Here is a 19,429-nt window from a genome sequence, read left to right on the forward strand (position 1 = left end):
CTCATTACAAGCAAATGCTCTCTAGAAAGGGAGGTCAGGGACCCATAGGCAGGAAAAAAAGCCTGCTTAAAGCTTGTAATGAAGCTAAGGAAAACTAAGCCCTTCTGGCTTACAGATTAAATGTGTTATTGCAGTTTGACACCAATGAATTCAGATTATGAGTTTCCAATCTCTCAGGGTTCCTGCATGAGAGAGTTGCTGTACATTTTACACAATCTCTTTTTGTCTACTTACTTTCTTAATACGCATCCTTGACCGCTCCTCACTAACGGTGAAAACAGCAAAGTTTCCAGAACGCTCACGTCCTCGCTTTTTACACAAGTGCGCGTGCGCACTGGGCGCTAGGCCTCTGACGTCACCAAGTGCATCCCGCCCCTACAAGTTAGCAACCGAAGGAGTCCTTAGCAGCAGTGGCCGCTGAGATGTACGAACTTCCGGTTCTCCAGGCAGCTGCCACTGCTGTAGCCTCTGCCACCTGCCACGACCGGGCCTCTCCCTGGCGTTTGGTCACCTCTGCTTCATTCTCCACCGCGCCTATGGTCCCTCTTGGGGCCAGCGTGGCGGGCCTGGCGGCTCCCGGGTGGTGAGAGCGGTCCGGGAACGATGAAGGCCTCGCAGTGCTGCTGCTGTCTCAGCCACCTCTTGGCTTCCGTCCTCCTCCTGCTGTTGCTGCCTGAACTAAGCGGGCCCCTGGCAGTCCTGCTGCAGGCAGCCGAGGCCGCGCCAGGTCTTGGGCCTCCTGACCCTAGACCACGGACATTACCGCCGCTGCCACCGGGCCCTACCCCTGCCCAGCAGCCGGGCCGTGGTCTGGCTGAAGCTGCGGGGCCGCGGGGCTCCGAGGGAGGCAATGGCAGCAACCCTGTGGCCGGGCTTGAGGCGGACGATCACGGAGGGAAGGCCGGGGAAGGCTCGGTGGGTGGCGGCCTTGCTGTGAGCCCCAACCCTGGCGACAAGCCCATGACCCAGCGGGCCCTGACCGTGTTGATGGTGGTGAGCGGCGCGGTGCTGGTGTACTTCGTGGTCAGGACGGTCAGGTGAGGCAAAGCCTCGGTGGGGCACCCCCGTGGGCCTGAGATACGCAGGCCGGTGATCTCCAGCAAGGCTGACTTCTGTGACCCTTTCCCTCTTCCCCAGCATCAGGGACTCCTGCTTAAGAATATGATATTGACTTTCTTAAAGGCCTGTTACCTTTGGAGCAATTTAAACCTATAACTAATTGCTGCCTTTTGTTTATAAATGAGTGCCCTACCTCCAAATCTCTTCATCTGACCTACAACCCACGTCAGCCTCAAAGGGCACCCTTTCTCTGAAGTGAGGATAATCTTTATTCCCTAGAATTTTGACTACTCTGTCTTGTAATACTTCTACCTTTCTGGTCTAAATTTTTGTATACCTAACTGGTCAAAATTTTGCCAATCAGAATGCAAACTCTTTAAAGACAGGATATCTATTTAGTAGGTTTGTGAGTCTTACAAATTATTTGTACAATGCTGCCACTTAATAGGAAATCAGTATATATTTGAGTGGATTCATAGTAATATAGAGGTGCCTTATAGATATTTTATTTTTATAAAATTCAGGAGAAGAAAAGTTCTTCCCTACTATCAGTGTTTCCTAGTATTGCCCTTTAATCTGCCACCTAAGTGGCAGAGAATCACCTTCCTGAAGAGTTGACATACAGAGCCAAGACCTCACCATTAGGAGAAGCCAGCAAAGAGATAAGGTGAGGGAAAGCTGTCTAGCAGTTTATTTCATTTTAAAATAAGTGTAGAGGGTAGGTTTGCAGCTTATGTTTGTTTATTGTTTTCAAAATTCACGTTTTTCCCATAAATACCCTCTGTATTGTAATTTAACATATTTCTTTAAACTGATTATTTGAAGCAAAAGTTTCCTTTTAAACAAGTCGTTATTATCATGAATGGAAAACCAACATCACTTGGCTAGTTAAAAAATAGTGTAAGCCAGTGGTTCTTGACATGTGGGCCAGGGAACCACACAGGTGGGAGTTTCACTTAGACCTCTTCAGGGCATCTACAGTATTAAAACTATTTTCAAAATAATACATTCTGTTACAGGCTTATAGGGTACAAGTAGTTCATTGATATTGTTTCAGATTCCACATTGCAACTAGTCTTTAAGAAACTGCTTGTCAAGTTTTGGTGTAGTAGTATCATAAAGGAATAACCACTCATATATAAAAAGGCTATTAAAATATTTCTTTCCATTCCAAGTTTATATCTGTGTGAAGATGGAATTACTTTGTATGCTTCAACCAAACAACACATTGCAAAGGATTTAATGCAGAAGTAAATATAAAAATCTATCCATTTCCTATTTTTTGTTTCTATTTTTTATCTACTCCTATCACCTTAAGCCAGATATTAAAGGGAATTGGAAATAAGAATCTAAATGTCATTCTTTTTACGTTTTTTTTCTTTTTTGAAAATATAGTTGTTTTTCATAAAAGTTATGTTAACTTGTAATGTGTTTACTATTAGTTTAAATCAGTTGATAAGTATAGGTTTTCTCAAGTTTAATTAATATGGTAAAGTTGATATGTGTAATTCACATAAATATAAGTTATTTTGGGTTCCTGAACAATTTTAAGAATGTAAAGAAATCCAAAACAACGGGCATAAGCAGTATTTGAGAACCACAGCTGTAAGAAATATTATTTGAGCTAGATATTGTTGGTTCACAAAGGCTAGCAAATCTGCACTCACACTCTAAATGTTAAAAGCATATTACCACCAAACTGAAACTTTCTTCTTAATATAAAAAAAGATTAAAAGAATATTGAAACAAATTATTTTCCTCACTATATAACTGTTATTTACTGCTGTCTGTATATAGTTCCTATAAAAATGCATGGCCCCTTGAATGTTGTATCTCTTACACATAAAAATGATAAGTATAATGATAATTTGGGGGGAATATTCCTTTCTTGTTTTTCCTCTTGCTTCCACCTTTTTAATTATTTTAAATACACATATTTATTACCATTGATTTTCTGTCATTAATGTTGTAAAACTTGGACAGATACAGTCCTTCCAACATGATCCTATTGGATGACTTGGTAACATGATGTGTGTTAACAGCCAAATTCTGAACTATGGCTAATAAAAAGTGCATTCTTTAACCAGCATCTAACATATTCATGCAGTCCAAGTCCTACATTTAGTTGGCTGCCTGGCATCCAAAGCTTGAATGAGGCTAACAATGTCTGGGCAGTGTTCCGAACTCATACTTTTTGCTTCCAGATTATGGTTTTCTTCATTATCTTGGTGAATGCTCATTTTGGCTCCCATTTTCAAACTACTTGTGACAGTGCACTGAAATTAGTTATTTGTGCCAAGGGAGAAGAATGGGCCAAAATCATTATTTTCTTAACTGATTTGAGGTGATGCAGAAAATATTTTACTTGTAAAATTTTATTACATTGAACTACATGAGACTTTCAGATAGTTTTGTTTTTATCTAATTCATTTATAATGAATATGTAGGTAATAATAACTTCCTTTTTGAGTCTGGAAACATTCCAAAGAACAGTCAGATTCTCACTGTAGAAATACAAAACATATATATATGTAAGTTTATATATATATATATATATATATATGTGTGTGTGTGCAAGGAACACAGTAGGGACAAAGTAGATTGCCTAAAATGAACACTTAATCTCTATGAAAAGAGACTTTTCTGTCTTATTCTCCCGTATATCCTCAGTGCTAAACATCATGTGCAGTATATGATGGGCACTGAATAAGCAGTTGCCTAATGGATGAGCACTCTTCATGTATTATATTGCTGAACAGGTAGGTGGTAAGGATTTGGAAATTTAAGGATAATTGCTGTTTACTGACAGAACAAAGAACTGCGAAGATCTCAATTAATACTTTTATTTCCTTTCTCTCAGTAGGACATTCTCTCCACAGTAAAATGTATAAGGCCAGGGAGCAGGGGTGGGGGGAAATCACTCTAGATGGTTGTTAGTTTTAGCACGTATGGTAATTATATAAAGCAATTTTTGTCATAGCTGAATAATGATTCTTGCCTTAAAAGCAGAGAATTATTTCCTTTTTCATGCCATGTCATTGTTGGTTTTTCGTTTTTTATTCAATTTGGTATATTGGAAGGAAATCAATGCTTAAAAGTTTAACCCTCTACTTTTTAAAAAAAAAATCTCTATGCTCTTTAGCAAGTCTCTTCCAATTTCAAGAAAATATGGTGCTCATGCTCATATAGTGGAGATGAGCATGAAATTTATTATGATAGCCTTTATTTAAGCAGTCAATATTTATTCAACTGACCAGTACTGGGCACTGGGGATACAGTTTTGAGCAAAACAAACATTTCTGCTTCTATAACACTTATATACTAGAGGAGCAGAGGGGCATTAACCAAATAATCACATAGATAAGTACATAAAGGATGCTATGAAAAGGCATTAAAATGCAGATCCTATTAATACATAGTATACAGGAAATAAAGAATATTAATTTAATTTGAATGCTTACCTAACCCTATACGCTAAGACACAACGTTAGGTTTTTTCAAAGAACCATACTTTGTAACTGAAAGATTATTTTTGAGCTTTTACTTATCATCCTAATAGCTGATAGTTAATTGATAATTTATGTGTCAGATATAATGCCACATACTTTATGTGCATTTTGAAATTCTTGCAAAAACCTTCAAAGTAGGTAATATCATTCTTACTGAGGAAATTTAGGCTGAGCAAGTTTAAATAACTTGCCCAAGTGTGCACATACAGGACCTGCCCAAAGCCAGCTCTGCTGGAACTTACCTAACATGTTCAACCATCATGCTGCTTCCTGTGATCATTTAAAGTAACCAATTTAAAGCGATATTGCACATAAAGATGGCTAGCTTATTTATGGAGAAAAATAAAGTGGATAGTATATGCCCAGTGCCTTTCTGTTTAAAACACATGATTTTGTTGGAAGTTAAACCTCCAAATTTTACCTTTTTGAAAAGTGAGTTAACATTTATTGATCATCATATTTGTGCCAAGGTGAAATAATTTTGTTTCCTACCTCAACTCCCTGCATTCCTTCCCTCATCCAAAGATTTTCCTGATTTACTACACATAGTCAGGGAATGGTAATATTTTAAAGAAACGTCTGTTAATATGGTCACACATATTTCCACCTTAGTGGAGCAAGTCACTAATGATTTATGCATGTGAGTTTAATCACCATTTCTCTTTTGTCTGGTTACTTAAGAATATGAGTTGTTTTCTTTTTCTCCTAGAAGTCTTGTGGTTCCAGCCCTATTTACAAAATTATAAAACATCCATAGAAATCACTTAATTTAAGCAAAACCAGGAGTACTTTTGACTATTTAACCATTTATGTATTTAGTGACTGTCACTAATTCAGTAAATATTATTTACCACCTATTCCGTGCCATTACTAAGCTCTGTGATGAGGGTTAGTAGTGCACAAGGAAAGTCCCTGCATTCATGGAACTTCCATTATAATTGTTCATATCTCCTTGGAAAGTGGAGTTTTCCTAACACGTGTGAATTGTCCTGGTTTGCCATTATTTATTTAGCTAGTCAGTGTATATCAAATGTTTTCTATATAAAGAGACCCAGAAACTTGGAAATGTATTTAACAAGTACGAGTTCGCAAGTAATGAATATTTTTTTGCAAAGGTGAAACTTCCCTTCACAAAATGTCTACTCATACACCTAAAATATTTTAAAGTGTCAAGTTAGTTTGCTATGTGGTCAAGTGCCAAAATACCAAGATGATGACATAACTGATATGTCAGGGATCATAATCCCTGATATGATTATCATATCATAAGTGAAGTGATAATAGAATGCTCTGTTTTTAAGTGATATTTGTTATGTGTGCAGTTCTGGGAGGTAAAAGTGGAGATGTACTAGTTTGTTGGGGGCGTTGAGGCCAGAGCAATGCTTGCTCATGTAATGCCACATATAGACATTGATATCTGTACGGGGTAAATGTATGAGACTACCTGCCCTGATACTATCCACCTTAGACACTGCCTAGTGATCTCAAGAGCTGAGGAGATCTTTGCTTCACCACATCACTAGCCATTTGCTTGTATGACACCCTGGCTCAGGAGATTTGTAGGACAATGCTGAATGTGGACTATGTAAAGAAGTAGTTTGACAAGTTATCATATGGGCCACCTTTAAGCCCACACAAATCTGTTTCTGATAAATTCGAATGACTGTTATATCTCTCCAACTTCTGAATATTAGGGCTTCAAAGATAATAAAGGCATCATATTTGTGTTCAAGGAGCTTATCTAGTGAAGGAGTACCACTGCTTTTTGTGGTAATAAACTAAACTTTTGGGAATGTGGCAGCAAGAGATGAAGCTATTTGGAAAAGGCTGGTCTTAAATATCATTCCTATTAGACAAAGCCATCTGAAAAGCCACTTAATAGCATAACAAAAACTATTATATTTTTGTAGAAGACTATATATTTATCTCTAATCAGCATAAATCTTTTACAAACTTGCCCTGTAACTGAATCTATTTTCAGTTGACCTTTTCTGCTTGGATATATTTCATTTCACTCTTAACTGTGCAGGCAGGGAGAAGTATTGGATGAGAGCTGTAGAAAGGGGTCCATTTAAGAATGAACTATCCAGTCTTGTTTAAATGCCATTAGTGGGGAAAGAGCAAGTACAGAAGGAAATACTGAAGATATGGGAAAGGAAGATACCTAAGAAGACATTAAGGAGGGAATCTAAATAAAGCTCTTGTTATAGGACAGGAGAGAGATTTTCCATTGAAACGTTCCCATTTCCATGCCTTTCATTCTCTCTTATGCTTTTTGTAGTCTGGCTTCTAATTCTACCACTCTAGAATTACTCATGCAGAAGATGATTAATAAGCACATTGTCTCAGTTTCATGGATATTTTCTCCTTTTCTGTAGCACTCAGTGCACTGGTTCTTACTTTGACTTCTGAGACATCTCTTCTGATTTTCTTCTTACCTCCTTGAGTATTTCATGTCCAGCTTCTTCATGAATTTCTTATTCCATGAACTCTTCTTCCTAATTAGGACTCTTCTACAAGCTAATGTCTGGAGAGCAGGGCCTCTATCTTACTCATCTTTGGTCCCTAAAAGCCCAATCTGATTCCTAGAATACAACGAGATGGATTGAATTTTTGTGGAAGAGAATGACTCTCACCTCCCAACTGACAGTGTTTCCTGGGCCCTGCTTTCACTGTCCATGTTCCCTGGGTGATCCATCCAAAATTCATTTCCTTAATGGCCACCTCTAAGCTGTTAATTACTTTCTGAGTTACAGACATGTATAGCCAGCCAACTTCTTACGGGATAGATGATTCAGACTTGTTTTCAAGTTTAAGCTTGAAACAATATTTTTATCCCTGGACAAATCTTGCTGCACTCTCTTTACAAGGTGAATAACACCATCATCTACACAGTTTCTCAAACTAGAAACCTAAGTCATCCCATGTCTCTCTTTTGCTTACCATTCACATACAGTCATCCAATTTCAATTGCTAAATATTTCTTGACTATATTACTGCTTTGTGAGCTCAATTGACCTTACATTAGTTTAGGTTCACATCACTAGATTATTGTGCTATTGTTTCTAACTTTTCTCCACTTCACCTGTCTCTCTTTCAATTTACCTTCAACACTGAACAGATGGTGTTCCCTCTGAGCTGTAAATCTATCATACTATGTGTGTGCTTATAATCCTTTATTGCTACACTGTCCAATATGGTAGCCAGTAGGTACAGGTGGCTATTTAAAAACTTATGTTACCTGGGCACAGTAGCTTACGTTTGTAATCCCAGCACTTTGGGAGGCCAAGGTGGGAGGATCTCTTGAGTCCAGGAGTTTGAGACCAGCTTGGGCAATATAGTGAGATCCTGCTTATTATATTTATATATATATATGTGTGTGTGTGTGTGTGTGTATGTGTGTGTGTATGTGTGTGTGTGTGTGTATATATATAATATTCACACACATGTGTAGGGGGTATATGTGTGTGTGTATATATATGTGTGTGTGTAATATATATGTATATACACATACTGGGTATAGCAGTGCAGGCCTGTAAGTTCCAGCTGTTTGGGAGGCTGAAGTGGGAGGATCACTCAAACCTAGGACATCAAGACTGTAGTGTGTGATGATCACACTACTGCACTCCACCTTTCATGACAGAGCAAGACCTTGTCTCAAACAAAGTTAATGAAAAATAAAATGTAAAATTCCAGTCCATTAGATATACTAGCTGCATTTCTTTTATTTATTTAGAGACAAGGTCTGGCTCAGCTCACTGCAACCTCTACCTCCCGGGCTCAAGCCATCCTCCCACCTCAGCCTCCCAAGTAGGTGGGACTACAGGGGCACACCACCACACCCAGCTATTTATTGTATTTTTAATAGAAATTTGGTTTTGCCATGTTGCCCAAGCTGGTCTCGAACTCTTGAGCTCAAGTGATCTGCCTGCCTTGGCCTCCTAAAGTGCTGGGATTACAGGTGTGAGCCACTTCACCCGCCAACTAGCCACATTTTAAGGGCTAAATAATCACATGTTGTTAGTGGCAACTGTATTGGACAGAACAATGCAGAATATGTCCATCACTGCAGAAAGTTCTATTGGGCAGCACAATTCTATGGCATTTCATGGGATAAATGTTCATACTCTTTAGTATTTAATTAGCTCCTTAATCAGATTTTTTTGTTTTTTTGACATGGAGTCTCCCTCTGTCACCCAGACTGGAGGGGAGTGGCACAGTCTTAGCTCACTGCAACCTCCACCTCATGGAGTCAGACGATTCTCCTGCCTCAGCCTCCCCGAGTAGCTGGGACTACCGGCCATCATTTTTTACTTTATCTTGTCTTCCAGTCTCTAGTGAACTATATTTTTATGGAAGTACATTTTTCAAGGATGGAATTCTTTGCATGCTTTCTTTATTCTCTTGTTTAACTCCTGGTTGTCTTTGAAGATGAAATGGAACATGTACTCTACTGGGAAGTCTCTGTGATTCCAGACCATTTTGAGAATACCTGTGTTATGACATTATTTCCAGGGGACTATAATAGGTGGTTCTGTTTCTGTCTTCTTTTCTACACTGTTTGCTTTTTATGCCTTATTTAGAAAATAGTAGATTTTCACATTTTCTGAATTAATATCAAAAGGAAATAAGAAATAATGTATCAGGCTGGGCATGGTGGCTTATGCCTGTAATCCCAGCATTTTGGGACGCTGAGGCAAGCAAACTGCTTGAATCCAGGGGTTGAGACCAGCCTGGGCAATATAGTGAGACTTCATCCCTACTAAAAAGAAAAAAAGAAAAAATTAGCTAGTTGTGGTGACCTGTGGCCCCAGCTACTCAAGAAACTGAAGTGAATCACTGGAGTCCAGGAAGTCAAGGTCGTACCCCTGCATTCGTACCCCTGCATCCTGGAAACAGATGAAGCCAAGGTCATACCCCTGCATTTGTACCCCCACATTTGTACTCCTGCATCCTGGAAACAGATGAGATCCTGGAGAGAGAGAGAGAGAGAGAGACAGAGAGAAGGAGACGAGAGGAGAGAGAGGGGAAAAAGAGGAGAAAGATAAAGGAAAAGAATAAAAAAGAAATAATGTATGTGAAATCAAAACATGTAAATGAAGATTAAAAATGTGAGGTAGCTGTGTGAGAGAGGTGTTAACATCAATCCTGCAATAATGTAGTCATTTTAACTCATTTCAATTCCATACTGGAGCCTCATGATATATGCTTGTGCAGAGAAGTCAATTTTTTAACAGGTGTATATTTGCATGTATTTACCCAAGATAATGTGCAGATTATTCACCAGTGTATATCTAACATGACTGCAGTCCTCAGGGTATTAGAGTACAACCAGAAAATGCATTCCTCTGTAATTGATAGAGGTTGAATATGGGACAAAATGGAGAAACTAGATTGAGATGCTTCTGGTTAGTTATTGCAAAGTTTTTCTGAAAACAAAATCAATAGCATTTGAACATTACTATCAACTGGTAGCAATGCTCAGGTGGTATCTACCAATACACTCTACCGGTGTTTCTGGACCCATTGCTACAGCAAGCGTCTATTCTGACTAGATGGTCCTTATGCCCTGCCAGTTGTTAAATAGCTAAATATCTTGAGTATCACCTCTACTCCTACTCTTCAAAGTTCTTGAGTTCTTTTGTCATGATCTCCAGTGCCCATTGTAGTATTTCTCTTCTATATTATTGCATTTGATTCTAATTTTATCTTTGGTGAAGACTACACTTAAAAAATTACTTAGGTTTGATCTTTTCTAAAATATGAGAAATATGGTAAAATGTTGAAATTGGGTTGAAAGATATGTTGGTAATTTGCATTGTTCAGTATGATATAAAACATATCTAGAGAAATACTTAAATCATAAATTGAGAATCTTATAGTAATTGAAGTTACTTTCTTAAGAAATCAGGTTTTCCTTGGCGTTTTTGAAGAGATTTTTATTGCTATATTCTTTAATAATCCTTTTTTTTTCTGGAAGAAGAAAGTGGTATAGAGTTGAAAATTCATAGAAGAACATGAAGATATTGACTGTTGTGAGATTTTGGTTGGCATGTAATGTCAATTCTTTCTGTATAGCCAAACTGTATTATGTTTTTGTAATGTAAAAGGGGTAATATATACTATGGTTTGACTTTAGTTATACTGTAATTTTATGTATTCACCAGTTATCTCAATAGTAAAGCAAAACATCCAAAAGATAAAACTGTCTCTATGTTTTTGTGCTAATTAATTTACATACATATGAGTATATGTGTAATTTTCCATGCATGCCTTTATTCCTCTAGTTAATATGATAGTTTTAGTTTTAACTTTCTTTTATTACTGAAATCTATAGAAGATAAATTCACATTATTAATATATGTTACATGTTAATAAAACATATGACATAATTATAACCTTGTGTTATCACTTATAATTGTTTAAAGGAACTATTATTTTTCCTGTCATTATGTATACTATAGACACCCTAAATTTATATAGATGCATACAAAAAACCTTATAAAACTATTTGATAAATGTTATTTCAGCCTCAACTCTGAGGTGAGTAGATAATTTTTCAAATTAGGAAACTGATATGAGAAGCTACGTATTTTAATCAGTATAGTACAAGCTACAGTTGAACAAACAACTTCAATCTAAATGACTTAATACAATAAAATTCTATTTTTCCTTTAAGAAAATTCAGCTGCAGATTTGGGCTATCCTCCAACACAGTTGTCCTCCATGTGGTAACAGCAATTTAGCTGGCTTTAATGTTTGGTCTTCCCGTGCCAACATATGTCCTTCACAGTTGTCAGAGCTTGGTGAGAGACACCAGAGAATGCACAGGAGCTTTCAAATGCCTTAACCTAGAAAAGGCACAGTTACATCTGTTCATGTTTTATTGACCAGTCCTAGTCATGAACCTACTATGGGAAGTGAGTAGGTACTATGTGTGGGGAGGCAGGGGGAGGGAGGTCAAGATTTGCTGAACACTAATAATATCTACCATATGAAGTGATAGACCAAAGCTCATATTGCTGCTGGAAGAGTGCCCAAGCTCCTGAAGAACTCAGATTTGGAACTCTACTTTTGCCATCTCTTCTACATTATTCAGTGAGTTCTTGAAGTAATTGATTGATTATATTTTTACTCTTTCATTGGTATGAATTTGCATCTTACAAAATAGTAAAACAAATTTCTATTGAGCCTGGAAATAATACACAGTAAATACTTTTGCCATTAGCTTGAGCTGCACTATCTCCCTGTGCTATCTTATAAGTTATGTGCACTATACCAGATACACATTGATACCCATTGCAAAACTATCCCAATTCTTCAAAAAGTGATGCTGCCATAAACAGTCAACGAAATGCATCTACTCTTTAATTACCTGTTCTTATTTTCTTCTCACTGTCCACTGCGTACTGTGTATATTTTTTTCTATCCTATAGCTTCTGGCTTCTCTGAGTTTTTGCTTTCTTGTGATCTACTATGACTTGTCATTCTCTTTATTCTATATAATGTTATTTTGACTCTTTTAGTCTTTATCACCCATTAAAACTGCCTCATGTTCCTGTGTGCATATATATGTGCATATTTTCTTCCATATTGACTTCCCAAAGTTGATATTCTGATTGGTTTATCTTATCTTTGTAGGCTAGGCCACATCATCCATCACAATCTAGCCTAGGGATTGACAGTCCTAGTTTAGAAAGGTGCTCATCCCAGGCTTGTATTAGTTTTCAGTGGGAATAAGTGATTTTTCATGGTAGAAAACATGATTAACCATTTCTGTCCATTCATAAAAAAAAGTATGAGTGGAGTAGTTTTTCTGAGGACTAGGGACAGTGGACATGACAGATTGCATGATATGTCTTGTACATTGTTTTAACAATGTAGATTTCCATATTTTTAATGGTGGGATCCTAATATATAAACTAACTAAAAGCAACAATGCACTGATTGGCCACACCTCCACAGAAACCTAGGACACTGAAGAGCCCAGTTTGAAAACAGTCATGTTTTTCAATTTGGGCTACCAAATCTCTGAGAGAATGTGATGGAAATTATATGATGATCTACAAGGAGATGGGAAAACTGTGCTAAGCTGAGAAAACAAGTATAAAATGAAGCTATGAAAAGTTAGTGAGCTTTTTGGTGGCAATGTTATTTTAGATTGAAAATTGCTGATAAAACGTTTGATTGGTTTATTCAAAGTGGACGGATTGCTGATAGAACCCGCCTGAAAGATTCTTAAAGGGTATCACTATGAGTATATACATCCAGATGATATACAGTAGCAGTGTGGCTCAGAGAAACTAATATGTTAAGTGTCCTTATCATTTAGGAGGTTTTTAGCTATAAATAATAAAATATCCAATTAAAAGTGAGTTAAACACAAGGAAATATTTTTTTGTTGTCCTTTACTTATCATGTATATGAATAGGCCTAGGTTTGGTTCACTGGCTTTGGGAGATTATTAAGAATTCCATATTTTTCCACCCTTGCCTTTCTATAGGATGGCTACCTCTGCTCTAAATATTCTGCTCTCACTCAATAGTATCTTAAGCAGGAAGGAGGGAAGGGACTATGAACGGAGGACTTCTGTATGCTTTTGTTTTGTTTTTTAATCAGGGAGAAAAATCTTTCCTGGAAACCCCACTAACAGAGACATCCCCTTCTATCTCATTTGTCCGAACTGCTTCATCTGCTTACTCCTAGACAATGGCTGGCAAAAGGAAAACTATATTTTCATGATTGTTTTGAATCAATTATTATGGCCATTATGTACTCCTTAGGGCTGGGCTCAATTGCTCTCTAAACAAAATCATGGTTCTGTTAAGCCAGAAGAAGAAAGTTGCCTCTAAACAAAGCAGATTCTATTACAGTGATCAAAATTAAGAGAGAGATTCATCAGAACAACTAATCAAAACAACATAATTGTACTTGTTAATGCAAGTAGCTGCCAAGTTATTATTATTATTATTACTACATAAGGATGAACTAGAAAATATGGCTCAACTAAAACAATTATCTAGTTTGGTATAATGTGAGATAGTTGTTTTGAAGATTAGCAGGCTGTTTTCACCTAATTTTTTGACCTTCATTAAAATTACTTAGATTCATTAGGAATACATTTTGTCTCAATATTTTAAAACTCAGACTCAGTAGTCAACTTACTCGTGTATGAATCTTAGCTCTACCATTCACTGTCCCACATTTAATTTTCTCTACTTTGTGCCTTTCTGTGGATGAAATGAAGGTACTTAAGCTATAGGATTATTATGAGAATCAGATAATATTTATGAGTTGTTTAGCTTAATGCCTGGCATATGTGCATGCACAGAACATCAGCTCTTCATAATCGCATGCTTTTACATCTAGAATTCAAATTACAATTTATCTGAGGAGTTTTACTATAATGTTTTTAATACCTCTGTCTCATAAATTATTAATACTATCACTATTTTCATTTTTATACTTTAATTTTCTCACTTATGAAATAGCTTTAAATATGTATACAAATATTGTTATGTATTATAAATATATGTATATTTGTATTATGTATAACTTAAATCTCTCTCTGTATTTATATATATGTATATGTATCTATGTATATACCTCTGTGGTACCTAACTGCTAAAGCTATAATCAGCAAGATGGTAGAACTGACAGGGCTGTAGATAGAGTCAGTGTAAGGGGAATAAAAGGAGATTATAGGATAATTCTGAAAGGGTTGGTCATAGAACCAGTGAGAGGCTACAAAGGATGAATCTTGGGGGTACGGAACTGTAGATAGAACTTTAAGGTTGATTGGGAAATAAATCCATGCTGAACTTTTAGAAATGGAGGTCAGAAGAATTACCACGTCTCACATCCTGAGCCTTAGGTCCTAAAAGGAAAGACAAAGAAATCCATGTCAAGACAAAGAGGAGATATGACAAGGAAACTATGTGTTACATACTTTCATATGGAATACTTCAAAGCCAAACTATATAACGTTGATTTAGGATTTACTTTACCTGGGGGTGTCTGCCAACATGCCCTCAACAGGAGACAAACATAATCACAGGAAGTGATAGTATGTACTGAATTACAAGGAGTTGGGAGAGAAAAGGTATCTATCAAGGAAAACAAGGTTGCAGTGTCCTGAATATACATGAACACGCTTTTGATTTTTTTTTTTTTGACCTTTGGGTGTTAGCAGTAAACACTTCATTAGAATTCAGCAGTAGCAGTATACCTCGTTGAAGGAACTTTCTAGTTAAGGATGCACGTGGTCGAGATTGTGGTAGGGACAGAGCTGGATAACTGTCAAGCTAATAGGGCTTTTTTAAAAATATGAAAAAATGCTAAAGGAATTCAAAACTACAATAATCTGCAAACTTCAACATGGAGTCATATACATTTTAATAGCTCCTGAGAGTTTATATCAAGGTCACTAATTATAATGATCCTGAGAGGTTAAAAAGAGACTTTTAAAATATCTCATTTTCTTCTGTATAGGATGGCAGGAATATCTTTAGCATTGAATACGGTTCCATATAGAATGCTGAGAAGTTAAAAGTAGTACAAAAAGCCAGTTTGGCTTTTGAAAGGATAAACTTCAATTATTCATAGTGTATATGAGGAAAACTGTGTTTTTAGAATATGGTAAATTTGCATACCAAAAGGACAAAATTAAAACTCAGCATAGGATACAAGCTAAATATTAGGGATTCTAGTTGGGTTAGAGTATGACAGTTGCCTGGATCATGCCTAAAACATCCTAAATGAAATCTTAGAGCTCCTGATGTGAGTACGTGTTTAATATATTTAAATATTCCAATGCTTTATTTTTTTGTCCTGAGTCAGAAAGCTGTTACCTCCAGAGGTCCATATTACGATTTTAAATTTGGCTAGCTCCCTTAGATTTTGTTGTGGTATGTGTCTGGAAATGATGTTCTTTCAGGCTTGTTTTATTCCAAGGGTGATAATTTATATATAAAAATTTAGATATCTTTCTTATACAGAGAAAATGGAAGATATATTGCCAATCTATATATTTTACTCAATTAATTTGTTTAGCAATATTTATCAGGCATCAACTTTATGACAGAAGTTGTGTGCTGTGGCTACTGTGGTGAGTAAGAACAGATACAGCTCCTGCTCTCATGGAATCAAATGTCTGGTAGGGATGACAAATAGTTACTTAAATAAGTATACAAGTGAACTTTTCATAAGCACTTTAAAGGACATGTATATAGTTTCAGTGGAAGCCAGTAGTAGAGGTTTGTGACCTAGTTAGGTAGAACAGAAAAGGGTTTCCTGAGGAAGTTATATTTAAGCTGACAGCTGAAAGATGAGCAGGCCTTCACACAGCAGTATTGTGGTAGGTGAGAGAAGACTGTGAGGCCAATGGCAGAGAAAGCATGGCCATCATGAGGAACTGAGAGAAGGCTGTGCGGCTGGAGTTCGGAACCTGGAGTGGAATGTGGAGCAAAGAACAAGATGAGGCTAAAAATGAAAATATGAGCCATTCTGTGCTCATCTTTGTAGGCCATATATTATAGACTGATTACTTAATGTTGAGTAATAGGAAACCATTGAAGGTTTTAGAGAATGAAGGGAAGGTTAATGGATAGCCGGAGTAGGCAGAGATAGTGAATTAGGAAGCTATTTCAGTCAGCAGAGGAAGAGATGATAGGATAGCAGTGGTATGGTAAGCAATATAAATGAATTTAAATTATTTTTAGGAAGTACAATCAATAATACCTTGTGATTGTGGCAGCCATGGAGACCTCCATTCAAGAGAACCTGCTACAGGAAGCAAAGTGGCTTGACATCTTCCTGCTGTCACAGATTTGGGTCCATCACAGCATTCATGCCAGGACAATAACCCCTAAACTTGTCCCTAGCCGATGACTGAGTGGAGCAGAGCCTGGCCATCCTGACTAACAGGGAACTCTGCTAATGGGCAACCTTTGCTTACAGGCATGCCACTGGCCTGGTGAAGACTCTTCCAGAACTGCACTGCAAGCTACAGCTCTTTCTAGCTGGTCATCCTTCCTTTCCACTCTTTCACAGGTGTCAGATCTCTATTACCCTTTGTAAGATCTCCTTATTTTCCCTTTCCTCTCTCTCTTTATCCTTCACAGGCCCTTCCCTAACAATTCTCTTGTATTCTATATTAATTTGTTAGAGCTGTTGCAAAAAAGTACAAGTGGGCTGGCTTAAACAACAGAAATTTATTGTCTCACAGTTCTGGAGGCTAGAAATCCAAAATCAAGATACTGGCAGGGCTGGTTCCTTCTGAGGTCTGTGAGGGAAGGATCTGTTCTGGGCCTCTCTTGATCTTTTTGATGATGTTTTCATGTTCACATGGCGTTCTGCCTGTGTGCGTGTCTGTCTCCAAAATTTCCCTGTTTATAAGGACATCAGTCACATTGGATGAGGGCCTATGTTAATGATCTCATTTTAACTTGATTACCTCTATAAAGACCTTATTTCTAAATAAGGCCACATTTTGCAGTACCGGGGATTAGGACTTCAACATATGAATTTTTGGAAGACGCAGTTCAACCTGTAACATGCAGACACATCCCTTATTAGTATCTGATTCTTGAAGAAGTGGAAGTGACAACTGATGGATTGGGTTGTGGAAATGGGGAATAAAGATGAGAATGATGTCAGATTGGTCAAAAGAATTTTTACTATGTGTCATATATTCAATTGGGTTGGACTTCCTGATGAAAAGTATAGACAACTACAATTGTGGTTCACTTATTTTTATTCATTTATGTTTCAGCAGTAAAGAAATTTTCACATTTATTCTTGGTCACTGGTTTACTTTTTTCTAAGAATAGTCAAGAAAAAATTTTATTTTACTTATAGATTATTATTCACTGTTTCATTGTTATGTCTAACCACATGGGGGAGTGTGTATATGTGTGTGTATAGTAAATAATATATTCCTCAGTCTAGCTTTGAATGTGCTATAAAAGAAATTAAGGAATAATATTACCCTACAGATGCTTAGTTAAAAAAAAAAAAAAGAAGAGCAAAAATCAAATCAGGTAGATACAGCAAATTACAGCAAACTTAAATCAGGTGCATATATCAAGCTACAGCAAGTTACATTGATTGGTGTTCTCCCTTTCATAGAGCAGTGAAATGAAATGGAATTTTATTCTGTTGCATTTATTTTATGTGGCATCATATATTTCTACATAAAATTTTATCAAGCTTACTTTAGTGGTTTAGTTTTATTTTGATACTCTAACTTATATACATGTTATTGGAAGAGAAATAGTTCTTACCAACCTGAGTGTATTGGAACATTAAGGAATCTGCATCTATACTAAGGCAGCTATTTGAATATTAACTTGAATACCTAGAAAGCATCTGACCAGGATCATTTATCTGTGCATACCAGGTGATGAGTGAATATAATTCTATATGAATAACCATATAGCTTTTTTCTTTTGCCTGCTTAGGCTTCCATACTTTCCTCTGTACAAATTTGTAGATAAGGTCTCTATTTTTATTTTCATTAGAAGCTGGCAAAATTTGTTTCTATATTTCCAAATGCATTTACTATGTCTAGTAGAAAAGTGCATAACTTTGTCTATATCTACATGTGTGTGTATAATATATATGTAATTGTCAACACACATATAGATGAGTTTGGGTGTCATGAGCCTAATGATATTCATTTGTAAGAAAAGAACTGTGGCTATTAAAATTGCACAGATATTAAAGCTCTGCTTTTTCTTTTGTTTAAAAATAATACACAATGCATATTAAAAGACAAAGTAGCCTTTTTACTTAAAATTTTGGTGTGTTTTAATGTGTATTTTATTTTATGCTTAATGTTTGTTAGTATTTTCAGTAGTGTTTGTTGAATCACCCAAGTTATTTGAAAGCTTTGAAATTGCTTTTTTTCTTCCTTGAGATGAATCACCCCATATAGTAATACAGCGTGTGTGTTTTATTATAGTTGATGTTTTTATGTGGACATGTAGCTGTATGACCACATAATTATCACTGCCTATAACTTTGGACTGAGCAAAGACATTTTTAGAGAAATTACACTTCTAGTTTAAATTTTATTTAATAATATATAGTATTTTTTACTCATTCTTGGATGAGTCAGTACATATACTAAAACAGTAAATTCATTTAGATTTGAACTGCGTCACCCATTTATTTGATGCCTAACAATATTCTGTTTTTATATATGAAATAGGTTCCTGTTTCTAAAGAGTTTGGATTCATTTTTAGAAGATAGTATTTACATACACATGTAAATTAAAGGATAGAATAAAGAATAAAATGTTCAAACCAATGCAGCCAAATGTTTAGGCTATATACAGATAGGGAAAATAGTATTATTAGGCAAATTAGTTTGACCACTCATTGTAAGATTAGGAATCGTTAAAGACTTTGAATGTAGAGAAGAACATCAGATGAGCGGAATGTTAAAGTCCTTAAGCTCTACATTCATATCATTTTTGTTTGTTTGTTTTGAGACTAGCCAACATGTCTTGTGACTAACAATGACAGGTTAACATATTGACTATTTGATATATATGACCCGGGAGAATCTAGTTCATTTCCAAAAATAATTTCACATGACATTAACTTCATTGACTAAAAATGTCAGAATGTTTGGAATCCATATGGTTTCAAAAACTGAGCAAAAGACTGACAAAAGGAAAGAGAAATTATAACTTTCAGTATCCTTAACTTATATTTCCAAGTAGTTTCACTCAGTCTTATGTAATCACTTTTTAAAATCAAACAATTGCATGCAGATATCATTAAATGATATGTTTCAAAAGCACCAATAGTAAACTAACTTCCCTCTATTTTTCTATCTTTTTTCTTTTTTTTTT

At 36.4% G+C, this 19,429-nt stretch overlaps 1 protein-coding gene and 1 long non-coding RNA gene across 2 annotated transcripts in view; one reads left to right on the forward strand and one right to left on the reverse strand.

Annotated features, from left to right (window-relative positions):
• Positions 1 to 351, reverse strand: part of LOC106634794 (uncharacterized) — a 108,657-nt gene extending 108,306 nt beyond the window's left edge. The window contains exon 1 of the long non-coding RNA XR_008625405.1: positions 235 to 351. This is a non-coding gene — a long non-coding RNA (uncharacterized LOC106634794). The remainder of the gene's footprint in view (positions 1 to 234) is intronic.
• The window catches only part of FAM174A (family with sequence similarity 174 member A), a 51,707-nt gene continuing 32,627 nt past the window's right edge, over positions 350 to 19,429 (forward strand). Inside the window, exon 1 of the mRNA XM_003828327.5 lies at positions 350 to 1,037. Within this exon, the coding sequence (XP_003828375.1) occupies positions 604 to 1,037 (434 nt within the window). The 5' untranslated portion in view covers positions 350 to 603. The remainder of the gene's footprint in view (positions 1,038 to 19,429) is intronic.

Source organism: Pan paniscus, chromosome 4 (genome assembly GCF_029289425.2).
Source record: "Pan paniscus chromosome 4, NHGRI_mPanPan1-v2.0_pri, whole genome shotgun sequence".
Lineage (NCBI taxonomy): Eukaryota > Metazoa > Chordata > Mammalia > Primates > Hominidae > Pan > Pan paniscus.